We start from the raw sequence: 23,267 nt of genomic DNA on the forward strand, positions 1-23,267 counted from the left end.
AGGACATCCATAAGCACAAGTTGGAATCAGGTAGTTTTTCCAGACAGAGTGTGAGCCACATGTCTTCAAAACTGGGACTGATSCTTTCCCACTTTTCCTAAAGCTGATTACCATGTTGCTCAATGTTAGTTGCTAATTCCAGGCTTTCCTGCTATGTTTCCTGCTATGTTAAAAGTAAGTGATGCTGCCTCTCCATTTCTAGCAGGCTTTAAGGGCATAGACTCAGTTTAAGGCAGTGAGACCTGTTGTGCTTTACATCCATGCCTCTGCCCACCACCCAGGCTGACAACTGACAACAGTATTTCCACCAGAAACTCTCCAGAGAAATAAGCTTACCATTTGCTAGAACTTGGTTTTTATTTTATTTTTAGTGAGCCTCTGATAGTGAAAGAAATGTTTTCCAGTGTTTCTAAATAAAAGTTCCTTTTATTTTTGATATATGACCAATGAAACCTCTGTATATTGCTTCTGCATCATTTTTTCATCTTTTCTATGAACTCTGGTTTAGGCTGGATTCCATTCAGGTACCTGGCATTACTCACAGACAGCTTTGCTTCAGAAGGAGTTTTGTTCTCCTGTGAAGATGCTCCAGCTCTTACCCTTTGAAAGGGTAATTGTATCTTCATCTGTAGTGAGAAATCCTGCATCAAGGAAGGCCCTAGATTTCTCCTGGGTCTCAGAGGCTGATACGCATCCTCTGATGGATTTTATTGTAAGAATTTAACACTTCCATTTTCCTTCTGTCTATGCCCCCTTTCTGGTGCTGGTWCCTGCTCCTCGAACAGTGGCACCTGTCTCAGCTGCTCTCTTGCAGTCTGTCATATTTGCCAGGTTAGTCTGGCTAATAAGAGTTTGAAGAGGAGTTTGTGTTCACAGACTGTTCAGGCTAATGCACTGCACTCCAGACAATACCTGCTTTGTTCTGCTGCATTTACTATAATGAAGACAACTTTGCAGGAAATAGATGAAATACTGGAGAAATCAATGTCCCAGAGTGCCTTACCAAGGCATCTTAGATTCTGTCAGCACTCAGGCTTTCACGCTGAGCAAGGATTGTCCATGTTTTCCTTGTGTTCTGGGGATTTTAATCTGATTTCCAATCATTTCAGAAAGACTTGTATTGTTCTTGTGATTCTTCTTCTGTTCTAGGACGTTTGTGCTTTAATGAGGCATCAAGGCTTAACAACTGTCCTTTCTGGACTAGYGTCGTTATAAAAGTTCAGTGTGACACTGAATATGTTGATCTTATAGCATGAAGAAGAAAGCTATAAATGCTTTTTTATTTTTTTAAATGAGAATATTCAAAAATAACAAGGGAAGGGTTAAACTTGTGAACTCTCTGCACTCTGGCAATGTCACTGGCTGTTTCTGCAGCCACACAGTAGAGCCTTTTATAAAGCACTCGGTGATGCTTCTTGGAAACTGGATTCTTTCTCAAGTGTTTTTCTACTGTGCTCTTCTATTGGACCTTTCATAACATTTCTTTCAAAAAAAAAGCAACCAAACAAGCAAACCCCCATAGATAATCAGTGAGAACTTGCCAAAACAGATGCTGTTCCGGCGTTTTTCAGGAGGATATGGAATAGGAATGTGTAGCCCACGTCAAAGTAGATTTGATTCCAGAATTGTTGAGTACTGAATGAAATCTGTGAACGCTGCCTAATGAATTACTAAATGCTGAAGACTGTGTTGTCTTTGTCTATGTCTTTATGAAATCCCCTTGCTATGAAAGGAAATCACTGCCACTGTTCGTAACACGGTTTGTGTTCTTAGGCATTGTGGGGTTAATGAGGATTCATTTTTCAGTCTGATCTCCTTGGGGTCTCTCACCAGTGTTTTTTTCTTTTTCCAAACAGAAAGAGCAGTTTTTTCTCTGTATGTCCTCCAGGGTGCATGCTGAAATATGAACTGACTTCTCCTGGGTTATAGCAATGCAGCAAGGGAAGGTGGTTAAATTGGAAGGGGAGAGCTGGGCTGTTTCTTGGAGAAAGAAAAGGACTTGAGAGAGACTGGAGTTTGGGTTAGGGAGGGGAAGAACAGCAATAGGGAAAAGAGGAAACTGGGAGAGGAATTACTTTAGGAAGGAAGGAGAGGTGAATCTAACTAAACAAACACAGAACATCTTCAATATGTGACACTCTAGATACAGAGCTACCTGAGTAACACTGCTTGTCATATCTCTAAAAGTATGAAAAGAGCATTTTTTACATCATTTGTGAATTCTAACCATCTTTGATCTTGTGAACTGCTGGAATAGGCACTTGAATCTTCTAGCACTGACACATTCCAGTTTCGTCGTGCAAATGTTTGGGTGTTTTCATGTCCACAGCTGGTTACGCTGCCTCTGGAAGAGGCAACAGCTAATAAAGTTGCTGACCTGGGTAGCTTCGCGAGTCGAATGCTGCCAGTTAGCAGTGGCCTAGAGGAGACCTCAAGGATCTGGCGTGCACCACCATTGAAGCTGGGAGGCTGCAGTACCTGATGGAAACATTCTTAAAGGTGATCCRGGTGAAGTTGTGAGCTGCAGTTGTTTGTCTTGCTGTCACAGTTACACCAGCAGTGACAGGACATCTGCAGGGTCTGTCCTTACAAACCAATGGCTATGGAAGGCCTGAGTATCCCGGATCGGAGTGTGTGATGCTTGCTTGGGGCTTCAAAGTCAATGACAGCTGCCTGGGGACTTTGCAAACGCTTCAAACAAATACCCACTTTACTTACTGGCCAGTTTCTTGGCCTGAGCCCAGTCCTGCAGGTTGGCACCAGATCCTTCCCCCTTGGTTTCCCTTTTGTGCTACCACTTGGCACAGATTTGCGAGTGATTAATGAACTTAGCAGAGCTGGCCTGTGAACAGTTTTGCTTTTATTCATCTTATCAGCACATCAACTCTTTCCTACCATTCAGTTTATGATTGAGAGGGGTGGCTGGTCAAGGCTTTTTGCTGTGACGATACAGGCGCGTTCTCTGCCACTTCCCTTTGCTTCTCGCTGCCAGCTCTGCTGATTTCCAGTGTGTTTTAGGGGCTGGGTTTGCATCTCCTCTGCTAGACAGCAGCAGCAGCAGCAGCATTTCCTGTGACAGTGAATGTACTTTGTTCTTTATTCATGAAGAAATATCCTGTGAAGTTAAGAAGGAACCTCTTTTACAGCACAGCTAACTGTGCACAACAGAGGATTTTTTGCAGTTTTACAGAAAGGCTTAGGTAGCACCATTCATTGGTCAGCAGGAAAAAAAAAAAGTAGTTTTCATTATAAACTTTCAATCCTGGAAGGAAATGAGGGAAAGGGAACATGGGGAGTGCAGTGAAAAGCAAGACCTATTGCCGTGAACTGTCTCGCTGGCAGCCAGAGCCACCAGGTGTCAGCACAGCCTGTTCTTTCCTTCTCCCAAAGCCCTGCACGAGGAGGCATTTTTGGTGTTTATGAAGAGCACTTGTCWGTGAAGTGGTTCCTACCAGACTACAAAGTCTGTGCTAGGCTGCACTGCTGAAAGCTGGTGCCCTCCTAGCAGAACGTGTTGCTTTTCATGAAACCCAAAGCGGCAAATTGAACTGGTATCGGGGCTTAAATTCCTGCTGTTAGAGGGCATCCTTTGTGGAGCCTGCCCCAGCGTATCTAAATCTTTGCATGCCGTGAGGTAGCATTTGCAGAACATTCATTTAAAGAATGGGCTGGAAATTAATTTGTTAAGGTTTCATGAAGCAGACTTTAAATGTGTCTTTTTTTTTTAACACAAGAAAAATCAACCAGAGCAGACACACATGCAAAGCAGCRCAATAAATCTTCAGCAACACAGCTTCAACACACAGCACATCTTCCATGCTGCTGGCCCTGCTATTGCCTCCCTGTAGTGCAGGCACCGAGCACCACGTTCCTGGGGCCGTGTGTTGTGAGCTGCGACGGGATGCGAGTCCTGGAGCTTGGAAACTGCAGCAGAGCACGAGGTGTGGGGCTCCGAACGATGCGAGTGTGYGTAGATTCTGCCTGGATAAGAGGATACGTTTGACCTGTTGCACAGAAGGAAGATGTGCCTGAGCTTTGGGGCTGCTTTTCCGGAGATTTTTTTCATGGAAGGTRTCAGTCTGTTTTCCACATTATTTTGCAGTTTCCGCTTTGGCTTTCTGCAGGCACTGGTGTCTATCCAACTRGAGCACATCAGCTGGTTTAGAGTAAGAGAAGCAACCCGGAAGTGAAAGCCTCATATCCTAATGATTGGTGTTAGTGCCTTTTCTCATCACTCTTTTCCCAAATAAAAGGAACCTGGGCTTGTGGAGAGCAGACTTGACTCTTGTACAATATATTTATTATCCAGAGAGCTGAACGAGGCAGTAACTTTAAGGCAGCCACTTGATTGCAGGTGGTTCTTTAAGCCAGTGCAAGGACATATAAGGGCAGCAGCTGAAAGCTGAACTAGAGCAAGTATGAGAAACAGGTAAGAGGACTAACCAGCAAAACAGCAGCTATAGCGGAGCCTCCACTGCTGAGGTTTCTAATTTAAAGCAGATTATAGTGCGGGAGGGCTGCTGTGGTGCCATGCTAAGTCTGAAGGATTCCTCTAATCCTGTGGTTTATGTGTGAGGCCAATAAGGAGGATTACGGGAGTTTTCAGGCTTTGAGTATGAAAATGCTGTGCATGCTCTGCCAGCAGGAACCTTGTCTTAGAAGGTACCATCCTGCTGTACACTGAGTGCTTAGCTTTAAAATACGTGTGGTTTTCATGTGCACTTAAAAAATCATGGGAAAATTCTGCAAAAATGATGTTACTTAYTAAGACAGAATAAACAAAGAAAACTCTCCTACTGTAACAAACCTGCTCCTTTAAAGCTGAGGGGCCACCTGCAGATCCCACTAACTCAGGGTTGACTTTTGACTTAAATATCAGACTTTTGTTGCTGCTTCTAGTAGTTCAGGCTGCTGTCCCAGCCATCTTGGAGAGACCAGAGGATATGTAATGTATAGAAGTGCATTGTATAGAGAAGCAGCTGCATTCTGTAGTTTGATATATCACTTTGCAAGTAAATCYCTGCAGAGCAGCAACCCAACTGCACTGCTAAAAGCCTTGGATTATGAAAAAAGGAGGAGAGGGAACTGCACCTGCAGAGGTTAAGCTTCAGCACAGGAATTTAAACGATCTCATTAAAATCAGCGTACAAATTAGTTCATTAAAATGCACCATCACCCATCTAGAAGGTGGTTGAGAATGGGCTGCTGGGTCACGGCCACGTGGGTGTGCACTTATCTTGATAGATATCTTGATATCTCTTGATATTTATCTTGATAAAGAGACTCTACCAGATGCTGCTGGTCTTGCTGGGTGGCTAACCGCTGGATGATCACACAACTCCCCCCTCCTGCCATTGCCTATCAGAAGACATCTAAAAGCAACGCTGTTGTCTAGGGGAAGGGAAGAAAACAACAGACCCCAGTGAGTTTTGATGGAACTTTATAGCCTTGTTCAGAGTAACTCGTATAGCTGCAGAGGCCAGTGACTAGGAGTGCAACTGGCCTCGCTCTTAGGCTTGTCAGTTGGATCTTACATATCCCAGAGGCACAGAGTAAGCAATACACAAATAAAAATACAAAGAATTTACATTCCAGCTGAATATTCTGCAATAAAATATATATGTACGTGTATATATATACACCATATATATATATATGGGAACTCTAAATACAAAAGCAGTTAATGAGGAAATTTTAAGCTAACCTCACCAAACCCCTATCAATATCAAATAATGCAGGAAAAGGAAAAAATAAAAAGGCACAAATTGTTTAAAAATCCCTCAGGCCACACTGCAGGATTCCTGAATCGAAACCGATGCTTCAACCCCCTGCGGAAGGTCTTGGAGAACAGGCAGCCCGGCAGGGCGCCGTGCGCAAAGCCCTCGGGCAGCTCTGGCTCCGTCTGCGAGCTCCCGGTCCTGCCGGCACCAGTGGGAATGGGAATGTGGTGGCGCAGGCTGCACAGAGCCACGGAGCCCGCTTGGGTCCTGCCGGGAGGAGAGGGGAGTCTGGTGTCGCCCCAAAACCTCCCCTTCCCCCTGCAGATTATCCCTTCCCTGCTTCCCACTCCTTCCGGCAAGGGGCAGTAGTTTTGCCTCACCTAGGGAAGTGAAAAGAAGCTTGGCTGTGGAGGAAAAGGCTTTTAAATCGTATTAATTGCCTTTATCATCGCTAGGAAATGTGCAGACATTTTGCCCTTCGCCTGCTGATGAAACGGGGCAGAGTGTGGAAAGCAGCAGCTTGCGGAAGCCGATTTTTTCCTCAAGGCGAGTGGCGCTGGAGCGGGTGGAATGGTTCCCATCATGTGAGACTGTCCCAGCCGTGCAGCTTAACCTCCTGCTCCGCTGCAAACACCACTGATGAATGTATCTGTGGGGTGGGTGTTCTTATCAGTGGCTGATCTGGGCCTAGTTGTGGTGGTGAGGTCGGAATAACCGACTTCCTGAAAGGGCCGGCAGGAGAGGTTGGGAACTTCCCCCTTCTGCAACAGAATCGCTAGCTGACTTGCTGTGAAACCTTAGGGTTTCCCTCGTGCTGACCCCCTTCATTGAGGGCAAGGACTCGCTGTTTGGAGACTTCAGTGCAGATCTTCCCCCGGAACGGAAATCCCTCGGCACCGGCAGCCTGAGCAGGAGCGGAAACAGAACTCTGCAGTCGTTTGAGGCTCAACAGGGAATTCATAAAATCTTCTGTCACAAAATCACCCAGGTCACAGAGGCAAAAGTGGCTCTGGAAGGCCTGATGTGGCCTCAAATWGATCCGTTTCCCCCGCTTCTATTAGCCTAATAACAGGAACTTTCTTGCCCATTAAGCAGACCTTATTTGATAGCGACAAYGATCATTTTTTTCAAAGCAATGTTCAACATTGATTGTCTTTTACTTAACTGTAGGCAAACCAGGCTATTTCAAGCATGTCCTTTCACCTGGCCTTCTGAGCAATCTTCTCGTGTCGTCTTGATTGCTTTTAGGCAAGCTTTTGTGAAGAGCAGCTCTGTATTCTCCATTCACATGGTGTGGATCATCCCCAAGCTGCAGAACTGTTCTGATAAAGAACGAGGGCTTGAGGGGGTGGGAAGAGACAGGAGGAAAGTGAACTTAGGACAGAATTCCTCGTTGCCTTGCAGCTCATCCAAGGTGGTGCAAAGTTGGAAGAACAGCACGTGATACCTGCTGTGCAATCTAGTCAGTGACTTTTCAAGGTGCAAGGCAATGAAGGTCCTTGCCCCAAATATACATTTGCTGTATTTTCTTTGTGGCCAAGACTCATTAACACCTTTGCAAGATGATACAAAAATCTTACCACTGCTCCTGAAACCAATGGTTTCCGAGCTGCTCTTTTGTCTGCACGAATGGAAATGATGACAGTGTTTTCAGAAAGCTTAGCAGTATTATTTGATAGAAGGCCTTGGTGTTCTCCATGCAGTTGCATGAAGCAGCAAACCTCTCTGATAATGATCTTGACTGTATTTCCATCAAATACTGCCTGAAGCTTTGGTTTAATAAAACAACATATGGCAGCAGCAGGTGTCATCTCAGGCACTGCAGCACAGAGAGGCATGAGCGTTAGGGACGTGGCTCTTCAAATGCTGCTGTGCTGCTGGAAAAGGGGATTTGCTTCCACAGCTTATAAATGTGCAGCAGCAGACAGCTACCAGGAGCCCTGGTGTGCTTGGAAAGACAGGCACTGCTTGGACTTGCCGGATACTTTTGCCAAAATCACGGTGGATACTACGTAACATGGACCTTGTTCTCATTTGGCTGTGGAGTTCACCGAGGGGACCACAAGCAGACACAGCTCATGTTCCTAAACCTCACTGCATTGGCTGGTCAGCCACAAGAGGCTGGATTCCTTCCCTGACAMAGGGGCCTCAAAATCTGTGTTCTTCCATATTATTAAGGAAAAACAAACCCAAAAGCCAATGAAGCAACCAACAAGTAGTGAAATTTGTGAGAGTGGCTGGGGGAGCAATGGAGGAGCAGGGCAGAGATGCCAGCCACCCTTGCAGGTGACTGATCTGACCGTACCCCCTTGGTTTCCACATGTAACAGTGCTGCTAGCTCAGCTTCAGTGGTGCTAGTTAAGGCAGTAACTGTGCAAGCAACCCAGCAGTATGGTTTAAATAGTCTAACCTGATTTCATGATAATCCGTTCTCTAAAATCACCAAATTTTATTATTTACCCACCATACAATTATACCAAAACATATATATGTTTAAGGAGAAAAAAAAAAAGAAAAACACCTTTATAGAAATGTCGATAGTGCTTTGAAATCCTCTGCCACACCGGGGGCTTGGCTAGACATTGCTAGAGGTCTCCCCGCTGGAGTAATCCCCAGTGGCGCTGGGCAGGACGAACTTCACGTATCTGCCCTTTTCCCAGCCCCTCCTGATCCGCAGGAGTCTCTGGTGGACGCAGGGCAAACTGAAGACCACTTTGGCTAGGATCACAGTACATGGCACGAGCAGCGTGAGCGTGAAGGTGGGAGGCAGGTAGAACTTGTACTGGTTCTCGTCGAAGGCCCTCGACCATCCGTACGTGAGCGTGTGCAGGGTGCTGATCACCAAGGCGAGGAACCCCAGCGTGGACTGAAACCAAAAGAGAAACGGTCCCGTTAGCACCTTCTTTCCCCTGTAGCACAGAGAAAGCTGTAAGTATTTCTGTTTCCTTCACAGTATAAAATGACTTAAAGTGTTTCACGGGTCATGGACCAGACCACATTTTCCTTCTTCTAATCTAAGTGTGATGGGCAAAACTCCGCAGGAGTTTCCAAGAAGCTGCCAGCTCCGTGGCGAGGTGACCCCTGCCCCTCTGCGAAGCTGTCACGSTGCCTCCCGAGCCCCTGACTCCAGGGATGCTCCCGGGTGCCCCTCTCGAGGTGGTGGCTGCCTCGTGGCTGCTGTGACCATGGGCAGGACACGTCCCCTCCTGGCTGCAGCATCGCACCTTTGAAGTGCGGGCTAGATGCAGCCTAGCACAGAGCACTGCCAAAACCAGCAAGGAACACTCTTTTTCCTGAAGGTACGTCCGGGAAAGGGTGCCCAGCTGGGAAGAAAGGCAGCCAAGCAAAAGAGGAGGAAGGACTGAGTGTTTTCTCTTGAAAAAGTCTCAGTGGGAAAGCTACTCAATTGAAGCTCTTCCTTCCTCTCTCTGTTTGCTAGGAAACCCCTTAAAAAAGCAGGCAACTTTTTGAAGCATAATGTGTGCTAACAGCAGACTGGATGAAGAATTCCCTGCCCTTCCAAGCTGGATATGCAGGGAAGCGGGAGGGAGGAGATGTCTAGAACGTGCTCCCAGGTGGAGGCTCTTCCCTGTCATACAYGTCCTGTGCCTGTCTCTGAGCTCCTGCCACCCTGCTGCGAGCCAGGGAACTCTCCTGTCCCTGTCACAGCTGGTTGTAACTCGGGCTATTCACTTGCTGACCTGTGAATCGAGCCCTGGCACTGGGTGCTCCTTTCTCCCAGCTGCATCCTCCTCATCGCTGCCATCCCCATCGGAGCCCCAGGGCAAAGCGACTGCAAGCAGCAAACCCAARCAGGGCCGAGATTGGCATCGCTTGGAAAAGCTGAGGGCTGCTGGCGGGCGCTGAGCACGCAGCCGGAGACGCATCGCGCCCACCCGGAGGAAACGCCGCCGGCTCCTCCGTCACTTACCGACCGCGGGCTTCTCTGCAACGGGCAAAGAAAGGGAAAAGCCCCTGTGGAAAGAGGCAGGAAGTGCCAGCTTGTGAGTAATGTTTCAGCGACCAGGCTGCGTGCAGGGCCAGGAAGCGCGCAYGCCAAGCCGGGAAGCTCCCGGGCAAAAAGCTCCATGGTGAGCCCAGAACTGCGCAGGCAGGTCCTGCAGCTGCAGCCTGGGCAAATGCACTGCTAACAGGAAAGAGCCCATTCTGTTTGGCTACACTGGCAGGGGTTTTGGCACCGCTGCAGCGGGGGGTGTATGGGGACTGTGCCCACACWGGGTGTTGGAGCCCTCTAAAGGCTGCTGCATGCGGGTGGTGTCTCCCCCAGGCAGGCTCTCCACATTGCCTCCATGTGGCTGCTCCATCTCCCTCTTTTTGGTATCTGGGAGATGCACCAGAGAAGGTGCCTGTACTCCGTGCAGCTCGTTTTGGAAGGTCTGTGCAGCAAATGTCCGGAGAAAAATGCCGCTTCCCGACCCAGGTATGTTCCTGACTTCTRCTCCCGTTGGTCCTGCAAACTCAGGAGCTCCGTGGCAGCCGGAGCTCCTTCCGTGCTGGCTCTCACCTCCTCAACAGGAGGGCTAGAAAGGGCTGATGACAGATGCTTTACTCCTAGCTACACATGAGCTAAGCCAGAAAGCACGCCAAGGCAACCTGCAAATCCAGGAGGACTTTCCAGGGCAGCATGGGAAGGGCAATCATACACATTTTTACTTCTCAACAAATTAGATTTGATTTGTAAATCATTAGGGAACCTTAAAAATGTCTCCTATAATCTCCCTTACACATAGATCACTCCTGTTACTTGCTGTCTGGACCCTCCATATTTTCTGTTAAGCTGAACTGGAGCTGTATATCCAATTTGACTATATTTAGTCAAACTGGCTATATAAGGGAACTGTATATCCACTTTGACAATGTGTGCATATGCAGGAGTTACTTTAAAAATATTTTTGTTATAAAAATCTTGGTGATTATAAAAATCCAAACGTGATTTTTGACCTGTCCAGCACAGACAGGTGCTGTAAGAGAGCAGCCAGTTCCCAGGATACCAATCTAGGGACACATACTGGAAAAGAGCAGCCCCAGAGCACTCTGGATTAGGAGACTAAAAGGTTTCCTGGCTTGGTACCAGCCTCGAGGCAGCTGTTGCTGCAGCCTCTCTCAAGCATACGAGCCTACTCTGCTGAGAAGGCCACAGGGATGGGTGTTTTTTGAGCAACGTTTGGCTCAAAACATTTTTCTTCAGTTTTCACGTGCCTTGGGAGCCCCTGTGACTCTGATGTGCAGCTGCTCGACCTCCCAAGTGCTTTTCTCCTTGCTGCACCTCTTGCATTTGCAGATATTATGCAGGAACATTGTGTCGCTGGGCATTAATTCAGCAGGGGGAATCACGTTGCCCTACGTGAACGTTCACCCCTAAGTCTGGGAGCAGTAGCTGCATCTGCCATTAASTTCCTCATAAAAACCATCAACTTATTTAAGAGAAAATTTCTTCAAAGATTCCCCACTTAAAAAGAGAGATCGAGATGCCGACATGCTACAAAATCCAGCACCCGCTTTTTCTCCGCGGTGCCTCCACAGGAAAGCGCATTCCCRGCAAGTGCGTGCTCGGCCGGGAGCCGGTGTCCCGCGGCCGAGCTTCATCCCGCGCTTCCAGAAATAGGTGCGAGCGGGTCGACATTCCACACGGGCAGCCAGGAGCTATTTTGGAGTGGAGCGGGACACGTCGGAGCGGCAGCGACGCGACAGGCCCTTTGCATGACTTGGGAATGCTTCCCAACAGGCAGATGCACCAGGCTGGGTAAATGTGTGCACAGGGACAGCAGCATTTGCTGCCACAACAGTGTGAGTCTGTGTACATATAAACACACGTATATATTTATGCATGGTCTGTAACATTCCAGTGGGAATGGTGGGGAGAGAGCAGCTGTAAGGCGCTCTCCTCCAGGTAAAGAACTGCTCAGCAGCCCATGGCGAGAGCAGGGGGCCGCAGAGGAGCTGCCTTGCCGGCTCGGTGGGCAATCCTTGAGTTTCCTGCAGGCTCGGGAGAGATTTCGGCCGCTGCACGAAGGGAGGCCCAGGGTGCAGAGGCTGCTGCCGCTCAGCACGCGGCTGCACGTGGATCCAGCCGTGGCATTTTCCCATTCCCAGTGTGCGGAGCAGCCTCTGGGTGCCAACTTTAAACTTTAAAGCGCCAACTTTACCTGAATGAAACTGAATTCCCTCCAGTTGAGAGAGTTTGCGATGGACGGCAGCGACGTGATGGCAAGTAACGACAGCAAGCCCAGGGCAATTATACCCACGGAGATATAAATCTCCATCCTCCAGACTTCCTCCTCTACCCAGATATTCATCTTCTTCTCCACAGCCTGGCACGACAACAGAGCTGGGTTAAAACGGGGCACTTAGGAACAGAGAAACCGAGTTTTAGACTCACTTATTCACGTGGCTTGGGAAGCAGCTCTGCTGGGTGAGCCCCGGGCACTGCTGGTGGCCCCGGCGCTACCCACGAGGATGCTCCGTATCCCACTGCCCACATTGGAGCAGCTCCGCAGCCCACGGGGAGAGCTGCCGAGCGCTCCCGGCCCCAAACCACAGCAGCCAGCCCGAGAGTCRCGTTTGGAATGATAATGGGAGCAAGAAGTCAGCTTAAAGCCATGAAAACAAATACAGATGCTTGAATATGCAGTAGTCTCCTAATAACCTTTGTTTTAAGTGCATTTAGTGGGGAAATTGTTCATGCTAATGGAAGCAAAGATGGGTTTTATGCTGCACAGTAAACAGCGGCATTAGAACCATCCTCTTTAGCCCATTAAATGGGTTCAATTTACTAAACAAAGATGTTGCTTGAAAACAGGAGGTAGAGGGGAAACGAGCACAGGGCGCTCGCCCGAGACTGATGTGCAGGACTGGAGCCGAGAGGCCGAGGCCGCCGCGCGACGGGCGGGCACTGCTGCCCCGAGCAGTGGCAGCGGCCCCTGCCCTCCTCTGCTGCCACTAGTGTCCGTGTGGCCACCCTGGGGAGCCCTGGAGAAACACCCCACGCTGCTTCCTTGATCCGGCTTGGCCCTCGGCGGCACGGAGCTTGTGCCAGCCGGGAGGGAGCGGGTAGAGCAGGAAGGAGCCGGGCGGGAGAAGGGCACCCGGTGCTGCCGCGGCTCGGGGCTGCGGCGCTCCTTATCTGCAGGCACAAATCTCCCAGCACATAAACACTGCCAGGAGTCGCAATAAAGCAGTGAGGTGCCTTTCCACTTCCTCCTTCAATAAAAGGGCCTTGTTCTCTTAGCCTGCACGGAGGTCGTCACTCTTATCTTGTTAAAGCCCCGAGGCACGCGAGGACAGGGACACACCTGCAGGACAGAACCTAAGGGTTACAACTTGGTCACTGCAGCAGGAGCTTATCATGAACATTGGCGTGAGCAAACAGGGGTGTCCCAGAACCTAGCAGGAAAAGCTGAGGGGAACCCTGCTCTCAGCAGCACTGAGTTTCAGCATTTTTCCTGCCTCTGCRCTGGTCTCTGACGTGCCAGGTAAGGCAGGTTTCAAAGACCAGCATATGCTCCTGTGGAGCAGAGGCACTGGGAGCATCGACCCTAGATGTGAGCGTGAAAGCTGCACGGTCTGCCCAGACTGCAGGTCCTCGTGGCCCYTGGGGACAGGCCTGGTGCACAGGGTGCCACCACAGCACAGAGTGTAGGGAACAGCCTATTCCCAGCAAACCACACACGTGTCAGAAAGCGAGCGCAGTGGCCCTATAGCACCCAGGCCACTCGCGCTGGGACGCACGGCCCAGCCTGCTGCAGGKGCTGACGCGCAGAGCGGCCACGTTACCTGCTTGACGGCCGTCTCAATCAGCTGGTAGCGGTGCGAGCGGCGCAGGGGCAGGCACAGGCTGTACACGGCGTGCAGGGCCGCAAAGAAGAAGCTCAGCAGGCCGATCTGCTTTCTGTGCTGGAGCCACTGGTCAAGCCAGTCCGGAAAGCGCCTGTACTTGGTGCCGTAGTAGAGTTGCGAAGAGGCCGCCAGGACCCCGGGCAGGTAGACGAGGGACAGCATGACGTAGGCCACRCAAGGCAGGGTGGTGTTGACCACCTCGATGGGGATCTTGTAGAACTTGTTCTTCTGCTCCCTGATGTACGGGTGGATGACCTGCCTCACCAAGTTGTAAGTAAAGAAACAAAGGAAGAGCCCCAAAGCCAAAAAGATGGGGATTCTCCAAGCTGGCAAGAGGCGAAGGGGAATGTTCTCAATCTCACAGGCTGATGACATGCAGCCCATGTCCACAGGGGTGAATCCCATGACTTGAGCAATTTCTGCTACAATGCGCTTGGCTTCTTGGTTATTGGAGCAAATCAGAACCTGCAATGAACAGAAAGATGCATCTAGGGCAAAGAGAGACGAGGCTGCCGGGACGAGCGCTGGAGGAGGGACTGTGCTAGAAGCAGCCTACGCYATTCCAGCAAGCAGCACATTGACTGTGGCTGCCGAAGACCCCTGCCCTGCTCAGCTTTTCTTTCAGGTGTGCTCCACCAGTCTGCTTTATTGTCTATGCTTAGAGAAACAYATAATTAAATAAAACTTTTCACTTACACAGAGGCTCCCAAGACTTCCAAGCATAAACTACAGGGGTTATTTCATTTCCGAGCAAAGAAGTGCAGGAGCCATGCAACAGATTCTGGATGCCGCAGCCAGCACCCCGGCCACCGGCATCTCCTCGAGCCTAAAACTATTTACTGAGGCTGAACCAGAGCTGAACTGCTGGCTACTTTTGCAGAGGGACAGCGAGGAGGTTTGTTCCTTACCAGAACAAAACAATACCTGCTTATTTCCATCCCTGGCACCTGACTGCAACGTCCACGCAGAAATTACATTAAACCCCTTGACCACGGTGCAGGCGGGGAAGAGCGAAGCCAAGTACTCCGCGTTGGACTCTCTGTGGTGGTTGATCTCAGTGTTGTTGCTGACATCCACCAGTATCTTGCCAGCCAGCACATCAGCCAGGTCGCACAGCGTGGTGTAATGTTCCCTGAACACAGCCACGAAAATGACATCCGTCTTCTTCACYGCCTCGGCCTGGAAGGTGACCTCTGCTGCCGAGGGGAAGAGGCCGGCCTTGCGCTTCGGGTTGCGGCTCCCAACCACCACCTTGAAGCCGGAGCAGACGAGGCGGATGGCCAAGGAGCGCGCGAAGTCGCCGCTGCCCAGCACCCCGACGGTGCGGCCCGCGGCCGGCGCCAYGCTCTGCTCCCCCTCCACGCTGCGATGGCCCAGGAGGGGTTTGGCCATGTCTCCTCCTGACATCCTGCCGGGACAAACAATGGGAAATGCACGTTTAATCCGAGGCTGTTGGAGAGAGCCTGACTGYGACCACAGCCACAGGGAGAATGCTGCGTGTGCCACCCAAAGAGAAAGGCACTGGCCTTGGGTGACGATGGAGGCCCACGGAGCCTGTGAACACCTGTACAACCCTGGGSCTTAACAGCCTAAGACCCATCTGGTAAACCTGTGGGGCAGATGTGCAGTAAGGTGCAAGCACCATTGGAGGGGACACCACCATGCCAAGCTGGAGGTAARGGATAACAGGTTTCACCAGCTGTTGACTTCCAAAACCTACAGCTGCACTCATCTGTCCTCTGCTGTTCTTCATACTCACATATTCACTGGGGCAGAGTCAAGGCAGGGAGATGAAGGTGAAATGAAAATGCTCTAMAAGCGGTAAATGAAGCAAGTTGCAGCCTTTGCCTGCTCCAATACRTATGGAGCTCTGGCAAACACTGTTTACTTCAGCTCTTCAACGGGTAATGAGAATTTACTCGTGACATTTAAAAATATATTAAAATATGATGGGATTTGCTCATGGAAGATCTTGATGAGCTTTGCAAACATTAATGAATTTTGCCCTGTAGCACTCGTTCTCCATAACAGATCAGATATTGAGGCCAAGAAGAGGTTGTAAGTAAATCAATAAATTGAACRGTCGCACATCAGCAGACCCCTGAGGTCAAAAGGGACGCAATCATGAGCTGTCAAGCTAGGCACATGGTCTGCCACCTATCACTCAAACCAGCCTTGCTGCTTCAAGAATGGAAGGTGTCAAACGTGACACCAGAGTTTTAAAGGACTCGGGAGGTAGTCAAGGGAACTTACACAGCAGAACACCTGGCTTTTGATTCAGGCACATTGGTAGACATGGTAGTGAAGACCTGAATTACCAGGATACACCACAGTAAGAGACACCTTGGTGAACAAGGTGAACGCCCCAGAATACAACCCTGCCTTAGGGCTCGTTGAGTTCTTTCAGTGCAAACATGACCACTCAGGCGAGGTGACCCAGTCACTGAGGCAGGCTTGGCTTTCCGTAGGCTTTTGGGAACGTCTCCCACCAAAGGCTTTTATGGAATGGGAACAATAATGGTGCAGAGGGGAAGGGCACTTGTGCATCAGTAGTTACCAATGGGAAACAAACGGTAAGAAAACTATAGGTAATGTTCATAAGGGGAGCAAGATACCAAGGGATTTCCCCAAGGGCCTGTGTAGTTTTCATTTCATCCCTTCTTATCGGACGTTTCATCAAAAGCTCACTGCTTTGTTTCATAGAAACTTTCTTGCTCTACCTGAATTTACTCCTGGATAACTTAGAACCATTTGTTGTTAGGTCAACACTATCGTTTGGCTTAATTAGCTCTCATTCCTTCACTGGCCCCTTTTTTCCAACTACTTGCACACACTAAGTGTTTGTCTGAAATAGAGAGGTGCATCTCTGGCTCTTAGCTAAGGGGAGAAAAATCAGGATTGAGGGTGGCCAAGCAGATGCTACCGAGAAACTTGTTTTATAATCCATCTAAGAACCTCCAAAGCTCTCTCTGCTCCCAAAGGGATGGCAAGTTCTGCTGCAAACAAATTCACGCTGTGTGCTTTTCCTGTCCTATAACTGCCACTTAAAACATACAGCGATGTTTGTGACATATGGAGACAAATGGCTTCGCTGCCTCCACTTATTCTAATTAAAAAGAAAAGGCCTTTGAGAAGGCAGCAGAATAGTTAAAAAGTAAAAACCTTCAATATGTTTTCTAAGTGTAGGTGCAGATTTCAGGGCTGCTATTTGAGCTGTCGGCTTTTGGCCCTGGTGCATGGTGCTCGGGGCAGCAGCACCTTCCTATGGCTGCCACAGGTCACGGTCACCTCGCTGTCCAAGCGTTAAAACTGGAGCCTTTATGGCACTTACCGTGGCTATACTGCTTTTCCTACCCGCACGAACAGTGTGCTTCCTGCTCAAAACTCTTCCWTCTAAAGCTAGCTCTTTGCAGCAAGGTCAGCCCCATCAAAAGTCAGCATCTTGGCCAGGTTATTTGGAAAGAAATCGGTCCCTTGCTGCRTTTCACATGTGAAATTCCAGAAGATGGGGTCTAACTGAGGAAGTTATAAGGTGATTTAAAGCCCAGTCCTCATAACTAAAATATCTAACACAATGYAAAGCTTCCTTTCAGGTAGACCATTAAGGACACCTTCATATCACTGCACAGGGACGCCAGGTCCATACGTGGTGTGTGTGCTGCTGTGTGTGTCACCTGTGGCATTTCAAACACTGCCACTATTTGCAGGAGAGCAGCAGCAACGGGCCACGAGCACAATGGGGAGCTCCCTTCTGCCAGCACTGCCCAGGGCGCCAGGGGAAGCCCTGAAGAAGGGGATCAGGAGCTGGATGAAACGCAGCAGTGCCATCTCTGCTGCCCAGGCAGGCGGAAGGCTGGGCACTCATGGAAGAAAAACACGGCTAACGCTCCCCGCTCTGCACCGCAGCCTCGGCAGGGCTGTGGGCTTGGGCTCTGTGCCAGGCAAACTCAGCTGCTCTGCCTCGCTAGGGGTTTGCAGCGAGCAAACAGCCTCTCTGTGCCACGTGCGTGCCCGACGCGGGGGTCCCCGTGCTCCATCTGTGAGCCACACACGTCCCCCGGCTTCGGGGAAGCTGCCTGCACAGCCACCCGCTGCCAGCCGGCACGGGGACCAATCTGTTGGGCAGACACACGTGCCCCAGGCTGCGTCTTTAACAGCACGACCATCTCTGCAGGGCCCTTTCCCTCGCGCTGGGGATGGCTCCTGCAACGGCAGTTCCCGCTCTGGCTGTGTTWGAGCTGCAAGCCCCAAACGGGCATGTACCCATGGTGGGCTAGGCAGCTGCTTTGGGGTAGGCAGCTGCTTTGGGTTTCCCACTGCCTTGATGCAGAAGCCGAGATCAGSCGTTGCTTGTCCGTCTCCAGCAGCTGCGGATTAAATCGAGGTGCGTCCACTAGGGAGCCTGGACAGGGCTCCGGGGCTCCTCGAGATAAACCAGGGCTTGCTAGCTACAACCCGTGTGAGCAGCCGGGCTGAGACGCCACCAGCAACGGCAGGATCCAGCGATGGAGCGGAGCCCTGGCATGGGGCATTCCCTGCTTTTGGCACCGAGATGGTCCCTGCCAGCCCCGCACAGCCCCGGGATGCGCCCGCCTGCGCGCAGCGGGGTCCTGCCTACGGGGCAACCTCTGCCCCAGCGTGATTTTCAGTTTGCCCATGAGGACCTTCGTACCTCCGCCCGCCCCGGATTCGTGTTTGCTTTCCGTGCCCTCTGGCACACAGGCACCAAGGCATTCCCGCTCCRAAAAGCTCCCAGCATTTCCAATGGGCTTCTGCTGCTTTCACTCCCAGGTAGAAATACACTGGTTTGGGGACAGCCAYTTTGTCCCCCATGACAATAAAGGATTTAAGTCTCTCCCAAACCCATGGGGGACCCTCCTAAGAGCACAACCTGCACCACATACATGCCGAGGCTGGAACAGATAAGTTTGTAAAAAGAATAAAGGGCTTATCCAGAACTAGTTTAACGCCAGCTCCGCTGCACATTTCGGGAATCCCTTCGGCCCTACCCACACTGACTGGAAATCATCACGCTTGTGATCGGCGGTCACTCTCGGAAAGGGGAACAAGCCGGGGACAAGCCAGCTTGCCAGCTCCTGCTCTCCTCCTGCTCCTCCCAAAGCGGGCAAGATAACTCCCCAGCCACACGGATCAGGAACCGTCTGTGCTCCTGCAGCCAGAAAAGCCATGCTGAAAACCCTGGAGACCAGCCCGGGGGAGGAAACACCACAGGAAGGGGGCTGAGACACCTTCCCTMGGCCCCTCTTGAACACACGTCTCCTTCAGACTCCAAGCACACGGCCYCATCCCACCTGCCACGACGGGCAGCGCTGGCACAGGGAGGCTTTATCTGAACAAAACCCAAGTTTTTCCTCAGAACTCTTTCCATCCCCTCACCTCCTGAATGCCCAGCTCCTCCACCTCCCCCCCCAGCTCATGTCCTGCAAGGTGGCACTTGTGTCCGTCCACCCCAGCACGCCGTTTGCTTCCGCACAACTGCGTGATGCTGTTGATCACCGTCACCTTGCTGTGCCCTTAACCCCTGCCTTGTCTCCAGCATAACCTCTGCCTTGGCCCCCTCACCCAGCAGCCCTACAAGACAGGGCACAAGCAGGCCTGAATTTCTAGACCATCTATCCAATTTGCTGCAATCTTATCCTCGCCTCCAAAACGCTTCCAGCTTGGTTTCACCTACCAGTTTTACCAGCGCCTCTCTCCTCCACCACCTGCTCCAGCAGACGTGGCCTGGGCAGGCRCTGATCCTCCCCTCGCAGGACTCTCTCCAGTACAAACATTGATAACTATCAAGGAGGTTGTTTTTTGAAGCTAGCGGTGAAGCCAAAGGCACGGCCCTGACCGCAGGACCTTCTCCACCTGGACCAATAATCAAAACATGTTTCGACACAGGCRGGCAGCAGAGGGAGGGAAGGTTACCAGAATTTTCCACAGCACATTTTTCCTACTTTCTCAGAGATTTTGTCTAGTTTTCCTACAGAAATGCCTCATCCCGCAGGCACCAAGTTTGAACAGACAATATTAATGCTGGACAGAAAACCCACCCGCCTACGACATGGGATGTGGTTCACAGAACTGGCCTCCGCAGCAAAGGAAACCTTTGAAGAGCTCGTGTGAAAGCAGCATCGCCGGCGGCGGGCGCTGCTTGCGGTGCTTTGTGCTGGCGCAGCAAGGAAAGGCCATCTAACAGGGATCACCCCTTTCTGAGCATTCCCTCCCACCGAAAGGTAGGAGGAGCAGCCAAAGGTTGGGCTACTAAAACCCTTTTGGGTGGTCCTGATAATACCCTGCAGCTAGACACGATGGCAGGGRGCACCTTTGATCAAGCAGGAGGAAATCTCTTCTCCTCTTCCACAGGTGGAAAGCTCCGGATCTCAGGCGACTGACAGCCCGTGGTTTGTTTGGGAGCTCAAGGGACATGGAAACTGGGCTTGAGCAGTCACTGCAGGGYGCCAACGGACTCCTTTTCCTGGAAAGGCTGCTTCTTTCCAGGAGAGGCGTGAGGAGCCATGCTGCTCGCAGCGCCGCGTTGGGACTGGCTGCTCCCATGCCWGCAGCAGCCAGGAGGCTCTCCAAGATCAGCCGCCCCCACGGTTCAGGTTCTGCCTCTCCTGGCGGCTCCAGAGATGGTGCAGGACCACGCAGGGTGAGAAGATGGCCCAAGAGGCCAGCTGGGGCTGAGGGAAGACAAACCGGTGGGTTTCTGGGTCCTGGATGATTCTCTTGCTACTGCAAACTCAGGCAAAGTTTGACTGTATAGTTGGTCACTCAGGTGACCACATGGCCTTGTGCTGTCACCCCAGGGCACAGGAGAGCCGAGAGGGGTGGCTTTTGGAGAGCCCTGTTGTAGTGCTAGGCTGAGGCAAGCCCAAAGGGGAGATGTGAGCTCGCTTTTCATCCAAAAATACCTTGAAGGATGCATGCTGAGACGCACGCTCTCCTCCAAAATTTCTGATCCCCTTTTTCCTCCGGGGAGTGGGACAGAGATGCCCTGAGCTCCCTTGGCAGCGCTGCACAGACCCAGCCCTTGCGGGTGGCCGGAGTGTGGAGCTCGCTCAGGTGACATGGGACGTGTGGCTCCCCGCCACGCTCCTGTGGCCGAGCGGGAGGGCACATTCGCTTCCCTGGAGCTCCAGGGTGCGCGACCTCCGACCACCTGCTCTACATGTCCCCACACTGCCCGTCACTCCTGCTCGAGTGCCTGACAGGGAAGGAGGAACATGAAGAGGGAGCGTTGCTGGCTGGCGAGGAACAGGAAGGAAGCCAAGAGACGACGGCACGCGGTTTCGCTGATAAGGAACCGCAGACAGACCATGACTGCGGTGATCGCTTTGCCTTTGCTTTGCCTGCACAGACTGTGTCTTCTGGGCAGCTTTAAGCTACGTGATGGACGTCCCTGCTCTGCCATGAGCAGGGGTGGCCTCTTTTCCATGGGAGCTCGATGGCCTCCAACACTCTGGGATGTCCTGGTGGGGAGAGGGCCTGAGGCTGGATGCGCTCCAGGCCCGACGTGCGCATCGCACAACCTCCCCCTTCATTACAGGAAGGTCAGGAACAGCCTCCGCAAGCTACACTTGCTCTTTCAGCCCGCCACATGCTCTGCTAATTGATGCTTTATGGCTTTATGTCCTGCCCCTGACCATTTTGATGGTCTTTAATGCGTTTTTGACATTAGCTCTGCTGGACTGCTGCCCACCTCACCCACCTGCGGCACCACTGAGCTCACGGTGAAAAGTTAATTTATCTGAGTAACTAAAGAGACGYAGCCAGGATGTGTTAGTGCTTGCACCATCAGCTCTTGACACCAGKGCACTCCTGTGGTGGACACACTGTCTGTGGACCCCAGTTCTTGAAGTCTAGGGCCTGTGGGCAACCCTTAGCGGAAGAGTTACATGAACTAAGCTTTAAATGTTACCATGATCATGGCTTCAGACAGATTAACCGAAACTGTGAGAACCTGAGAAAAAGAGGGGAGGAATTAATTGTGCACTTAACTCCTTTAAGCCTGGAGAACATTTTCAGAACTGCTCAAGTGACACAGGCTCCAAACTACCTCCAGGCTCTTGAAAATGGGACGTAGGCTCCCAGGAGGCTGGCAGGCTTTCAAAATGTCTTAGCCTGACAATTAAGCTACACTTCAATCAAGCTTAGATGAAGATAGGAAGCTTAATCCACTCCAGAGCAGCCGGGAACACCACCCTACAGCGCAGCAACAACGTGAAGGTTGCAAAACCATCAGCCTTCGCCTCCGTTGTGAAGCTGACAGAAAAGCAACGGTAAGTGCATGATGGAAAAACTGGGATTTTTTTAACTGTGGGAATGTGGGAATGTCACCTCTCGTGGCTGCAGCCGCCGGCGTCCTTCGCACTTCTCCCACAAGTGGGCCGGGGTGGCCCATTTCTTCCAAGGGAGGAAAAAATGTGTTTCCCTCATGTCTACAGCTCCGTCTATTTATGGGTGGAAACATCACAAGGTCACAGCATAGCTCCTACCATTAAAAAGCAAAATAAATCAAAAACAAAATAAAGAAACAAAGCAAACAAAAGAGAAGAAGCTGCTCTCGAACAGCGTATTTTCCTGGGGTTTGTTGTGTTTTCTTCCTAAACAAAGACTTGTTGAGTCATCAACGTCTTCCCCTTTACAATTATAGRGGAAATCAAATACATGCAATGAATACCGGCGCTGGCATTACCGTACGTTGCTTTTCCAGCAAATGCTATTTTCAAAAGAGGAGAAAACCAAAGCCTGGATGTGATACTTAAATCTCATTAGCCCTCCATTGCCTCTGCCCGCAGGAAGAGTGATGCTGCGAGCTCYGGCCTTCCTCTCCTGCCCGTCCTGAGCTTTAACTCACGTCCACRACTGCTTTCCCAAGGGATTCCCCCTTTCCACGGCACCCTGAAATGCTCCTGGCCTGAGGCGCATGTGCCCGCCTGCAGCTCCCACCCATGGCAACTCTCTGCACCTTTTCCCTTTTATCGGATCTCCCGTGGAGGGAAAGTAGCGGCTSAAGCTCTTGCCGCTGCTGAACTGGGTGGCTCTGGCCAAGATTTTCTTTCTCTTTATATCTCTGTGCCTGACTGCCCCCTCGCTTACAGAAGTTGGTAATCTCTGCAAAGCATTTGGAAAGCGGGGAACTTAAAAAATGTGAAATCTAGAGGCAAAGGACCCCGGAGGGAAGCAACCCATTCAAAACTCCCGCCTCTGCCTGCAGTCGCTGGCCCCACACTTGGAGGGGCAGCACCCTGGGCAGGTGAACGCGGGTGGCTCGCACGGGGCTGAGGGCACCGTGTGCGCGCCCTGCTCTCCCGTAGTGCGTGTCGCGCTGCAAATCGAGCGTGCTTCCGTGCAGAGAGGCAAGCGCAGCCTCGCAAACTTGCCAGCGGCGGGAGGGTTTGCAGGTGGACGCTGCTTTCAACGAGCTGCCTCTTGCTCGTTATTGTTATGAATGCGTTTAGCTTGGGTGGAAAAGGCTACAAATCGCCCAGCCTGGGGACGCCTGGGGCGCTCGGACCCACGCGCGTGGTCTGCAGCGAGCGGGGTGACACCCCCGGGACGCCCCGCTGCCCAGCGCGCTGCGGGGACCGCGACTTCAAGCCGCGAGGGGGACAGGGGGCGGCCGCGCGGGGGGCTGCGGGCCGCGGGTTCGAGTCCCGCCCAGGGAGGGTCGGTCGC

The 23,267-nt window shown here is 51.3% G+C and overlaps 1 protein-coding gene across 3 annotated transcripts; it reads right to left on the reverse strand.

Annotated features, from left to right (window-relative positions):
* Positions 1-5,832: 5,832 nt before the first annotated feature.
* STEAP3 (STEAP3 metalloreductase) lies at positions 5,833-22,042 on the reverse strand. 3 transcript variants are annotated; one of them, XR_003251747.1, is made up of 6 exons: positions 19,273-19,318; positions 14,502-14,985; positions 13,515-14,042; positions 11,888-12,052; positions 8,242-8,586; positions 5,833-7,059 (listed from the first exon to the last, which is right to left on the reverse strand). XR_003251747.1 is itself a non-coding variant. In XM_026054619.1 (5 exons), the coding sequence occupies exons 2-5, from the start codon at positions 14,982-14,984 to the stop codon at positions 8,296-8,298; spliced, it is 1,467 nt and encodes a 488-aa protein (XP_025910404.1). In that variant the 5' UTR covers position 14,985; positions 21,927-22,042; the 3' UTR covers positions 5,931-8,295. The 3 variants fall into 3 exon arrangements, 2 of the variants coding, with proteins under 2 accessions (XP_025910404.1, XP_025910398.1); XM_026054619.1 differs by lacking the exon at positions 19,273-19,318 and adding an exon at positions 21,927-22,042 and having other exon boundaries at positions 5,931-8,586; XM_026054613.1 differs by having other exon boundaries at positions 5,931-8,586.
* Positions 22,043-23,267: the final 1,225 nt, after the last annotated feature.

Source organism: Nothoprocta perdicaria, unplaced genomic scaffold (genome assembly GCF_003342845.1).
Source record: "Nothoprocta perdicaria isolate Ctin4 unplaced genomic scaffold, notPer1 scaffold_0, whole genome shotgun sequence".
Classification (NCBI taxonomy): domain Eukaryota; kingdom Metazoa; phylum Chordata; class Aves; order Tinamiformes; family Tinamidae; genus Nothoprocta; species Nothoprocta perdicaria.